Below are 12209 nucleotides of genomic sequence, written 5' to 3' on the forward strand. Positions count from 1 at the left end.
GATTCAACAATGTCATTGAAAAACATCAGCTGTTTATTCCAGTATATAAAGACGTAAGGTTCAAAGAGAATGCGCTAGATAACCTTGGAAGTCACGTTATTAGTCATGTGTTTAATTATATCAGCCCCCCCCACCACACACACACACCAAGAATTATTCCCAAAGTGCATCACAACGAAGTCGTTTTATAACTTGCTGCTAGTTTCTCATGATGTATAGAATCTTGTTCAAAGCATAGAGCTAGATCTGCCCATCGGGGCTTTTACATCTAAACCAATTCAGAAAATTCTTCTTGACTCCCTAGCAGGAGAAAGTACTGTACCGGACACCAGGTCCAACACAACACGGCCCTGACCTCAAAGGACTCATTACCACTAGAGCTCTGTTGGCCCCCGTAGCTACCAGCAGCTCCATAAAATTTAAAACTTGTGCTTATGATGCATTTGTGATATCTTTTAGTATTCCATAGCTACGTGAGATCACTGGCCACCATGCTGGGCAGGGCAGACAGAGAACAAGTCAGTCACTGCAGAAAATTTTCTCTAGGCTATGTGGCTCTTGGGCAGGAGACCTCCACTAATGTCAGGACTTTGTGGACGGCCTATGGCATACTCTCAAAGAACTGTGGGGCACAGCCACGCCTGCGCGGGAACTTTCAAACCCCACCCTGAGGACATGCGTAGATTTGCTTCTAACTTCTGTTGGAAGTAAGGCAAGGTTCTCCACACTTCTGGTCCCATCTGTTTCTGATAAAGCGAGGACAGCAGACCATAAGACTGAAGACATTTCATCCCAGGGCTTTGTGAAGTCAAGTGAATTGCTAAGAATATTCTCGGGGTAATATCCACTGCTAAAAAAAACCAAAAACAAAAACAAACAAAAACAGAAATGCTTAGAACAGCTTTCATCTCCCCAGATCATTTTGACTTTATTTTAGAAATTTAATTTCAAAATGATTCTAATTGCCATTTGTTTGTTTGTTTGGTTTTTGTTTTTTGGAGACAGGGTTTCTCTGTATAAAAATCCTAGCTGTCCTGGAACTAGCCCTCATAGACGAGGCTGGCCTCACCTCGAACTCACAGAGATCCACCTGCCTCTGCCTTCCAAGTTCTGGGATTAGAGGTGTGCCCCACCACTGCCCAGCTTGTTTGTTTTATTAAGATGATTTTTTAAAATTTTTATGGTAGTAACATAGTCTGGTAACTCAACTCATGTCTACAATGTTAAGAACCGAAATAAGGAAGAACATTTCTCCCTTTTCAACCACTAATCTTTGCTCTGTTGGAAATGCCATTCTCCCCTAGTCACTGTGAGAAACATCACAGGTTGTCTTAACCAATAATTACTCTACTGTGCTGAAAGAAAACCCAAAGTAAATCCTCCATTCTCTTTTGGCACTCCATATTGAATTTCTTTCTGTACCTAATTTCTCCTACACCCGCCCCCTCCCCAAGTCTCTAGCAAACACTATTTTATTTTTATGCAGGTCTGACTTACTAGTCCCCTCAGTGAGTGTGAAGATGTGACATTTGCCTGTGTCTAGTGTATCTTATTTAAACACACGCCAGTTGTTAACTTGACAAACAGCCAGAATGGGATTATTTATTGCTTATCTTTGTCAAACCTGTCAAATTTAAACATGTGTTCCGGGGTTTGGTTTGGTTTTTTGTTGTTTTGTTGTTGTTTGTATTTTTGAGACAGGGTTTCTCTGTGTAGCTCTGGCTCTCGTGGAATCCACCCTGTAGACCAGGCTGGCCTCGAACTCATAGAGATCCACCTACCTCTGACTACTGAGTGCTGGGATTAAAGTGTGTCACCACTGCCAAGCTAGTAAACACTTATATTCTGTTAACTCAGTCCCGAAGCCTCCTTGCCCAAACAGCAATTGCCAAACCTGTCTCCCATAGTGGTGCTGCTGGGTTAATTACTGACCAATGACTGCAGACTGGCTTCTCCAGCTGCCAGAGGGTTTATGCACTAGACACCACACACGCACACACAAAACTGAATAATATAAGCTGTTTCTGCCAGGAAGAAATGAAAACTCCTTGGTGTGTGATCTACTGAAGTCCTTTGGCTTGTTTTAGGACTGGCCAGTGTTAATCTTAGCGATTAAGTCCTGTTTGCAAGGCAATGATTGACTGAAGAAAACCTATTTCCTTTAGCTCTGTGATGTATCTATTCTTACTTGTATTTCTTAAAGAAATACCAATCCAATTTCCTTTTCAACCACGTGAGTTCTTTAAGCCTTGGCCCTGTTGATATTCTCACCCACCCATGTTTCTCCAGGCCCTTATCAGTTAGAAAATAGATTGCTTTGTTTTCTTCACTTTTATCAAGAACACTGAGACGATCCCATGGGAGCCTGTCCCAGGGCACTGAGCCTAGGCAGGACAATGAGTTCAGAAAACCCAGGAATGGTAGGTTTGTAACACCTTGGGGTTCAGGTACACCCCCCTCATAAGAAACTTCTGTGCTGTGCTTTCATACTCTGGGGTAGGCTTTGGATAGGATGGGTTACAAGGAGTGAACGGAGTCTGCTTGCTCCTTGCCAACGCAGTAGAGCTTAGTTCTCTGCTACAAGCTGTTTGTGTTTCTGGTTTCTTAATTTCTCCTTAATCAAGTGAACAGGGGTTTGATACTTCACCCTACCACTCCTGGGAAGTTTTTAGTGCTCTAGAGCAGGGGTTCTCAACTTTCCTAATACATCAGCCCTTTAATACAGCTCCCCATGTTGTGGTGACACCCTCCACACACACACACACACCATAAAATTATTTCATTGCTGCTTCTTAACTATAATTTTACTACTGTTATGAATTGTAATATCTGATTTGCAAGATATCTGATATGCAATCCCAAGGGGATTGTGACCCACAGGTTGAGAACCAATGCTCTAGAGCCTAACTTTCCTGGGCTACCAGGTGAGGATAAACAATATTCATTGTTCCACTTATAGGACTCTAGGGAGCACCTGGAGGACTCCCTCATCAGCCACACCATGCTGGATGTGCAGTGTAGGCTATCCTTCTGGGCCCTGGTGTGCAGGGAGACCCTCTGGGCTGGAGCTGGACCCCAGTTCTACCCTTAACTCAGCATCTCTGCAGCTTCTTCCACAGCACGGGAAAGGTTCCATCTGACTTTCAGGCTCCCCTGGAATTAACTGAGTCTGAATGCACTCAGCGGTGTATCCTAGTGTTCTCTGACGCATCCCGATTATTTTCTGATCCATTTCTGCTTAAAACCCCACAGCGGCCTTACTGTGTTCTAGGGATTGTCTGGAGTGCTCCTGGTTTTAGCCTTCAGCCCCTGTCCTGAGAAACCCCTCAGTTGGCCAGCAACATCCCAAAATCCAGCAGAGTAAAGGATCTGGACCCAAGCACTCGCCACTTCTCGCCCAGTGCTCTTCTCTGTGTTTTGCGACTATCTGGGGAGGGTTTTTCTTTTTGTTTTGTTGTTTTTGGTTTGGGGTTTTATCAAAATGTTGGTGCCCTGGCCTTGCCTCTCAAGATTCTGAAATAGAGCTTTTGGCGTCCTTTTAAAGCTAGCCAGTGCTCCAAAGCTTGAAGGAGGACGGCGACCACTGCTCTGCTCTTGCAGGTCCCCAGAGACCCCAGTACTGCTCCCTGTGGTCAAGCTGACCTCCATTTCCTTTCCTCTGCCTGTTTTCTATCTGCTTCCTCCTCAGGCCTCTTCCTCCAGGCAGCCTTCCTGGGTCCCTCCCAGGAGACCGGGTCCTCCTCTGGAAGTCCTGAGTTTTTCAGGCTAGCCTCCCTGTCATTCCACCCTGCACTTCTTGGTTTACGACAATCTCTCCCTCATCAGGTTTGAATTTGTTTCAGGAAGAGATTGTTATCTTCTCCCCTTGTACCCGTGGAGCCAGGCAGGCTCTGGCATGTTGCATACACTCGGTAAATATTCGTCGAACAAATTAATCAAGACAGGGCCATCTGACCTCTTGTGAGTTAAGTTCTAAGAATCATGGACACAAAACCCCCAGTGTAAAACAAATACCAGTACAATATAATTACTTCAGTAAGTCTCTACAAGTGGGGACCCCGAATCCATCTAAAAGAAATTCTTAATTTTGTTCTTTTATAGTTCTCTCTCTCTCTCTCTCTCTCTCTCTCTCTCTCCCCCCCCCCCCAAGAAGAGAGAGAAAAAGGACATTGGGATAATTCCGCTCTCATCATAAGGTTGTAAATGGCAGTGATTTCTCAGATGAAATCCTTTTGGCCGCCTGCTTCTTTGCTTTCTTCTTCCTGGTTCGTCCCTCAGCTGGCTAGCCTGTGTGTGTTTGGAGAGAGCCAGGAAGGTTCAACGCCAGGAATGTTTCTCTCTTTAAAGCTCTTTTATCCTCAGGCGTTCTGATCTTCAAAGCAGCCAGTGTCCACCGTGACCCCACTCCCTTGCCTCCCCACGCTGGGGAGTGAGAGCCTTGAGGATTTGTGTCATTTTGAGGCCTTGCATATTTGGACCGCCTTGGCCACTGGGTAGCACGGTCTCTGTTAACTCTTCAGGGATAAGGGCCTGCCATCATTTCCAGGACCCTTGCACCCCTGAACCTAGGCTTATGAAGAAATTAATGCCAGACCCTGGAGTTACACAAATATTAGCTACATAGGTCTTTTTGTGGGGAGCCTATCCCTTGGCCAGTAGTGTTTCTTCTGTCTCGTCTGCAATTAAGCCTCATACTCTCTCCACCTGTGTGATTTTCCGCAGTGCCTGGTTCTGGATAAATTTGAAAGCTATGATGATGAAGTTCAGCTCATCCAGCGAGCCCTGTCTCTCCTGGAGGAAAACAGGTTCTGGGCTGGAGTGGTATTCCCTGACATGTACCCCTGGACCAGCTCCCTGCCTCCCCATGTGAAGTACAAGATTCGGATGGACATAGATGTGGTGGAGAAGACCAATAAGATCAAAGACAGGTGATGGTTCAGTCAGGGCTCACGGGGTTTCTTCCCCATCCACAGTGAACTGTGTTCAGTAGAGAGGGGAGGATTAAGGATGAACGCAGCCCATAAATCAATGAAGATAAGCTGAATGGGAGGAGGGCTGATTGATTTGAGCAGACCCAAGTAGATGGAGCAATCACCTTGTGATTCCCAGACATTGCTGGAGTTATTCCTGTGATCCAAACTGGATAACCTGGGAACATTGAGGACAGTGGTTCTCAACCTGTGGGTCGCGAGCACAACAACCCTTTCACAGGGGCTGCAGGTCAGATATTCTGGATATCAGCTATGATTTGCAACAGTAGTAAAATTATAGTTAAGAAGTAGTAGCAAAAATAATTGTATGGTTGGGGGTCACCACCTGAGGAACTGTGTTAAAGGGTGGCAGCATTAGGAAGGCCAAGAACCATTGATTGAGGAGACTGTTTCAAGAGACTGAGCTCTAGGGTAAGTTTTGCTTGTAAAATGAGTGGGTTGCCCATCCGCACTTACATCCTTCCTCCCTTCCTCCTACGCCTTTTTCAGGTACTGGGATTCTGGTCCTAGGGCAGATCCTGTCGAAGACCTGCGGTACATCTGGGGAGGCTTTGCCTACCTACAGGACATGGTTGAACAAGGAATCACCAGGAGCCAGACCCAGGCAGACGTTCCAATTGGAGTCTATCTCCAGCAGATGCCTTATCCCTGCTTCGTGGATGACTCGTGAGTCCCAGGCACCTATCTTCCTCCCTGAGCTGAATAAACCAGGATGCTCTCCAGGCTTCAGTGGCTCCCAAAGGAACGCCGGGGACTGGGACCAGACTGGGCAGACTAGGTTTCTGACTGGAGAAGCTGCTGGCTCCAAGCTCCAGACAGAAGCAGAGGAGAAAGTAAAATGGGAAGGTGTGGGGGTACAAAAGGGACATCAGAGGTTAGAACATTAGGAGTGAAGTTGGAGGAGGAGATGCCCGCTGTTTAAATTTCCTCTTTGCGGTATGCTTGCTATGTGGAAGGTTCTGGTCGGAGCGTTTGCCCACTGACTGCCAGATCGGCACATTTGGGCTACATGGCCAGTAGGTCTGGTTCCTAGGAGCCTCAGAATCACACGGCTCCTTCCCTAATTAACATTCCTATGATGTATGTTTGGGGAAAAGGTAAAGGAATGTGTAGGATGAGCTCTGGCCTCCTTCTCTGACCTCCCCCATCCTAAAGCTTGGCCTTTCCTTTGGCTCGTAGCATGCTAAGCAGCAAACAGCCCACTGTTTTGTTGAAAATGGGTTTTCAGAGCGCTGGAGGAAAAGACAGAAAAGAAGAGGTGCTCAGAGGCTTATCACCATGGTAGATGAATCAGAAACACTCCCTCAGCTATAGTTGGCTTAGGAATTTAGGTCCTGGGGTGTTGGGAAGTCACTTGTAGCCCATGTATGTGGCTGTGGGGTTCAGGAAGCAGAGACAGCAGAATGCAAAGGAAAGAGTCCAGTTACCAGGTGGCGTGGTTGGAAAGAAAATAAAGGCCAGCGTGCGTGCGCACAGGAAAGCCGCTCTCAACGCTGTGGCCCCATCAGTTCTCCAGCTCGACGGCGGAAGACGGCCGAGATAACAGTGGCTGTTCTGCCGTGAGCTTTCCGTTGGATAAGAAGCAGAGATGAGAAGTGGAGCCAAGGGCAAAAACCCAGGTCCACTTTCAGGTCACAGAGGGAGGGGCTGGCAGGGAACCCGGTAGGTGTTGAGAGGCAGTGGGTGGGACTCGGGGTCATTCAGTACGGGAGAGTCCTCTGGTGGCTAACCCCGAAAGTGCATGCTTTTCGGTTGTTTGGCTCTTTCCCTAGGGCCATTTTGAGTGAAACTCTCCTCCCACGCTGGCACTGGGCCCTTCCTGTGACAACACCCAACAGTTTCAATAGATAATAATCCCAAGGGCTTTACTAGTGCGCCATTCCCAGGGAAAACCTGTAAAGCTCACCCTAACTTGAGTTCTTCGTGTCAAATGCATCTCGCTTGCTGAGATTGGATCCCAGGATGGAGCTGCTCCACTTGTGCCCGGCTGATGGAAGCAGTGACGATGGGATCACTGATTTCTTCCAGTCACCACCTGTGGCAACCGGTCTGCAGTCTTTCCCACAATCCTTTGCAGTCACGGTCTATCCTATACGACCGAGGTGGTATAGTTTTATTCCTGCACTTAGGGAGCATTCATCTGGGTGGTCTGGAAAGACAAGGTGGCAAGTGCGGAAGATATTTTTTTAAAGTTCAACCTAGCGTAGGTCCCATGATTTATTTTTCTGCTTTCCTTTCCTTTGGACTTCATTCTCAACTCTTCGTTGGATAAGTATTTCCTTCATCTCTCCCAGGTACAAAACGCTCTGTTCTGTTTCCCCTCCCTCTTTTAGCTTTATGATCATCCTGAACCGCTGTTTCCCCATCTTCATGGTACTGGCGTGGATCTACTCTGTCTCCATGACTGTCAAGGGCATTGTCTTGGAGAAGGAGCTGAGGCTGAAGGAGACCTTGAAGAACCAGGGTGTCTCTAATGCTGTGATTTGGTGTGCCTGGTTCCTGGACAGCTTCTCCATCATGTCAATGAGCATCTTCCTCCTGACGCTCTTCATCATGGTAAGCCAGGTGGAGCAGACCCTGACATTTTTAAGGGTTCCATTGTCCCTGGTCTCCTCCTGCTAATGTTTGTGTGCCTGGGCTAGTTATCTGAGCGCAAAAGGTAGCACCCCAGCTTTTCAAGCCAGGTAGAACACTTGGAGAGCCAGCACCCCCAACCTCCCTAAAAGAGCCCTTCTGTGGTGACATCTTCCCCTTCTAGCCCGAGGGAACTCACTCCTTGCCCATATAGGCTTCCCAGTCCATTTCATGACCACGTAGAGAGGTTGCTATTACCAAAGCCCAGTATGGGACTGTTGTGTGTTCAAAGGTTGCCTCTTCTTTCAGAGACAAACATGAGTCTAAAGAGTGTTTCCTAGAATTTCCATTCCAATATCCAGCTATAGTTAGGATGAGGCAAACACTGCCAATGATTTGAGGGAATGAGATCTGGACAAATTATCAACCACCCCCATGGCCAGGGCATTAGCTTCCCCAAGTGACAACCTTCTGCCTGCAAAGATCTCCAAGGACTCTTGTTTTAAAGGATGGAATTTGGAGCCTGACCTTTCTCAGTGATAAGGAGTTTTTATTGCCATGGAGCAAGTCATTCAATTTTCTGCAAGTCTGAGACTCCTCTGCAAGCCAGAACTGAAAATAAAACATTGTTTCACAATTCACTGCTAGCCTAAATATTTTGAGTCCCATCACAGAAGAAGATTTTTTTTTGGACTTGTTGAAATATGAATACACACATTTGATATTTTTTGGTGTTTTATGGATGGAAGTCGGTTTCTGATATCAGTTCAGCAAGCTTGTTCAACTTCATCACTGCCACCATATCGGGTACCACTCTACCCGTGTGCAGTGGGCCGGACGACACGAGTGTCTCCCATCCCTTGGTGGATCATGGCTACCTGATCTAAGACTGTTTCATCATATATCCAAACCAACAGGGACATATCCATTTAATCCAAATCGTGCCTTTATTTTCTACTAAAATATCCTCAACCTTTCAACCTAGTGCGTCCTATCTTTGCTGCTGTTATATTATGACCCGGTGAGCTATGGTGGGGCACAAACACCATGTTAGAGTCCCCTCCAAAACAATGTCGAGGTGGAGGTCACTCTACCCAAACAACCTCACCCCACCCAGCATGGCTTGATGTTTACAAAGGATACCAAAGCTCTGCCGTGGTGAGAGGAGCCGCCACTCCCTCCTTATCCACCAGGCGCCCTCTGCTCTGCCCATCCCTCAGCCTGTGCCTTTCCCCAGTCGGTGTTTTGTACCCTTAGAATTAAAGGACTCAGTGAGTAAACATGAGAATGAATGGCCTCGGCTGGCCCTGCCTTCTTACTGATAAGTGGCCCTGAGATCTGCCTCCCTGAGAATGGGTTTTTAGGACTTCAAAGCTTTTAGGACGTGAGGTAAGGAATGTTCACTGAGAGCTCCTAGCACAGGGAAGCTTCTCCTTGTGGGAACCAGGACACTGTTCCAATAATGACGGGAAACAGAGCTTTTCCACACCAAAATAAGGTCTTCCTTTGAATGACTCCCCCTTTTTTTGCATGGCCCTTCCTCCCCAGCACCACTGTGCAGGAAAGAAGCTGGAAGCAGGAACAATGGGAAGGTTCCATTGTTCTTCAGTCTACAAGGAGCAGAAAGGAAAGTGGCCAGTGGAGGAAGCTGGGTCCGGGAAGTGGTGAGGCTGGCTGAATGACTGGCACCCCTGTTTGAAAGCCACCAGAATGCCCACAGTCTAGATGTTTGCGGGACTTTGCTCTGGGCTCAGATAAGACGTTGAATTCATTCTACAGAGAACAGTAACGACTCTCGAGTTTTGTGACCTTTATTTCGATTTCCTCAGACGTAGGTTGGCTTTAAGTGTGGCTCCCATCTATCCCTCCCTTTTGCGTAGTTCCCCCTCATCTGTTTTTCAATCTGTTCCTTCAATGCCCAACAGGCACGAGAGCATGAAGGAGAAACGGTGGCTGGAGCAGATAAGGAGACCATTAGTTCCACTTGGTTCTCACTGGCGCAAAACAGATGTCATTAGTTGGCCTCTCTCTTTTCTGCTGAGAGAAAAGCAGTGGTTCAGGGAGCCCCTACCTGTAGAGAGCCCATTCATGAATTGAGGCAGAGTTCCAAAGGATGGGGGAACACGGAGAAAAAGGCAGAAAGGAGAGCATGAGGACTTTTGGTCTTGGGAACACTATGCTGTGTGACATGTCTGTGTTCCCCATTACACGAGAACTCAACTATGTCCCATTGAATATATGGAGGTGGCCAAGTGGGTACCGACTCTGAAGCCTGAGACATACTCCCAATGTCTACTCCTTGTACCTTTGTGTTCCTGAGGAAAGAATGGGCTAACCTATAAGTATTTGGGGATGCAGAATTTGGATGGAGCAAAGATGCTGGCCTCTTTATGGAGCTTGTAGTGATGGAGATGAAGGAGGTCTAATACAGTTGAACATCTCGGTCTGTCCTACAGTGTAATCAGGCAGCAGCTTGTTCAGAAAGCGTCATTAGTTTGTTCCTATTTTCTATAAAGACAATGGAAGACACTAAATCTTGTACATAACGTAGGTTCTATGAGAAGCACAGCATTCATGGATGAGGAGTAATAATCCACTTCTAAACACTCTGGACCCGTTACTGATGCTCCCACCTGTGTGAGTGACGAGCCTCAGGAAGCCTGCGCTGATGGTCAGTCAGCAGGCTGAGCCCCAGGCAAAGAGCCAGGCTTGTTTGGGTGGCCTCCCCTTCTTTGTGGTTGCAGGGGGCTGGTGATACTGCAAGACCTAACATACAGGTCTTCTTTCCATGCCCGAACACAATGTCCTTCCCACCGTGAACTTGCTGAGTTGACCCATAGAGCTATTGGCAATTGAGGGACACTGAGGGACCCCATCAGAAGAACTATGGGAAGTTGAGGAATACTGGGGGCAGGACAGTCACCATCCTTTAGGGATCTGGCTGCTCGTGGGTTGTTCATGTTCCAGTGGATGTTCACACATCCATGCGCATATGTCTTCTGATGGGGTCCCTCTGTATCCCTCAACTGCCAGTAGCTCCTCTCTGGGTCCGCTTCTGTCCATGCTGGAACACTGGCTGCCTGGGCCTTATGTAGGTATCTACAGCTGCTGTGTGGGCCACAACCACGTGTCTAGAGGACACACCACAGTTCTCTCCATCTGCCAGCTCTTCCGTCCCTCACATGCCCTCAACCATGAAGTTCCCTGCGCCTAGGAAGGTGGGAGATTGAGAGCTGACCCACTCACAGCTGAGAACTCAGAGCTATTTATCCTGGGTACTTTGACCAGTTCTGAGTCACTACATGAGCTGCTACCCTCAGCGAAGGTAGGACCACAAAGTTGAAGGCAACACATCTATGGGTACAAACAGAAATATTTCGAACGCAGTTTGATGAAAATGACCCCTTAGGAAAATGATAGTAGGTTCTTACCCTGGGGCTTATTATCACCCCATCATGGGCTCTTGACCAGCTTTCCAGGACCATCAATGGCTCATGAGCCAGACCACAAGTGGCTCAGGACTCCACTGAAGGAGTGAGGAAACGTGACAAAGAAAATCTTGATTGCTTAAAGTCCCCACTTAGAGCTTAGTAGGCAGTTGCTGACTGGGTTAAATTACTTGGCAGTTGGGTTTTGGTTTACTGGTATAGGAGTCCAAATCGCTGGAGCTGGCTCAGGCTAGTGGCTTCCCAGTTAAGTTTTTAAAAATAAAACATTAGTGTTGCCTAATGGGCATGGGGAAGACAGAAGAACTCCACACATTTGAGTGTGTATGTAGAAGTCTAAGCACTAGCAACTGGCTGCAGGGGCCCCTTCTAAGACAGCAGAAGGCTTCAGAAGGCATCACTACACAAGGACCCTGCCTCTGGGCATGGCTGGGAATTATTGATACACAATCTCTCTGGTTTCAGCATGGGAGAATCCTCCATTACAGCGATCCCTTCATCCTCTTCCTGTTTCTGCTGGCCTTCTCCACGGCAACCATCATGCAATGCTTCCTCTTTAGTACTTTCTTCTCCAAGGCCAGCCTCGCAGCCGCTTGCAGTGGGGTCATCTACTTCACCCTCTACCTACCGCATGTTCTGTGCTTTGCCTGGCAGGACCGGATGACAGCTGCCCTGAAGACAATTGTGGTGAGCCTTAGGGCTTCCCCCTAGCCTGTGATAGAGATTTCCTCTGATGATTTGGTGGCCTCTTGGCCTGCTTCCTAAGAAGGTTCCCCTTTACCTTTTGACTCGAGAGTTTACAATTGAAAGGCTAATACCAAGCTCAAAGGTTCGGGAGTCAGAATGAAAGCAACCACCCCCTGAGCAATGCAGACCAACTTGATGAATGCGCTCTAGGAAAGGACTGGAGAGCCAAGCTAGCTTCCTTTGTTTCTGCAGGAGAGGAGAACCAGCCGGCCCATTCCTTCACCCTTCTTTTCTTCCTGCTTGAAAAGAGTCAGATGAGAGGAAGCTTGCCCCCCCCCCCCCCCCCCCCGTTACTGTCTGTCTGCTCAGAAAGAGGGTGGCATCAATTCAAATGGGGCTCATTTTTCAAAAGATTCTGGATCAGTGACACCCTGTCTTGCCTGTGCTCTAACAGTGCTTGCAAAAAAAAAAAAAAAAAAAAAAGATGCAGAAATGAGCCCTTACCACTAGG

At 47.5% G+C, this 12209-nt stretch overlaps 1 protein-coding gene across 1 annotated transcript in view; it reads left to right on the plus strand.

Annotated features, from left to right (window-relative positions):
- Positions 1-12209, plus strand: part of Abca4 (ATP binding cassette subfamily A member 4) — a 147251-nt gene that overhangs the window by 75633 nt on the left and 59409 nt on the right. The window contains exons 12-15 of the mRNA XM_050149669.1: positions 4723-4928; positions 5481-5657; positions 7325-7547; positions 11477-11698. Coding sequence (XP_050005626.1) covers positions 4723-4928; positions 5481-5657; positions 7325-7547; positions 11477-11698 — 828 coding nt within the window. The remainder of the gene's footprint in view (positions 1-4722; positions 4929-5480; positions 5658-7324; positions 7548-11476; positions 11699-12209) is intronic.

Source organism: Alexandromys fortis, unplaced genomic scaffold (genome assembly GCF_014885135.2).
Source record: "Alexandromys fortis isolate MF-2015 unplaced genomic scaffold, M_Fortis_MF-2015_v1.1 scaffold_19, whole genome shotgun sequence".
NCBI classification, from domain to species: Eukaryota; Metazoa; Chordata; class Mammalia; order Rodentia; family Cricetidae; genus Alexandromys; species Alexandromys fortis.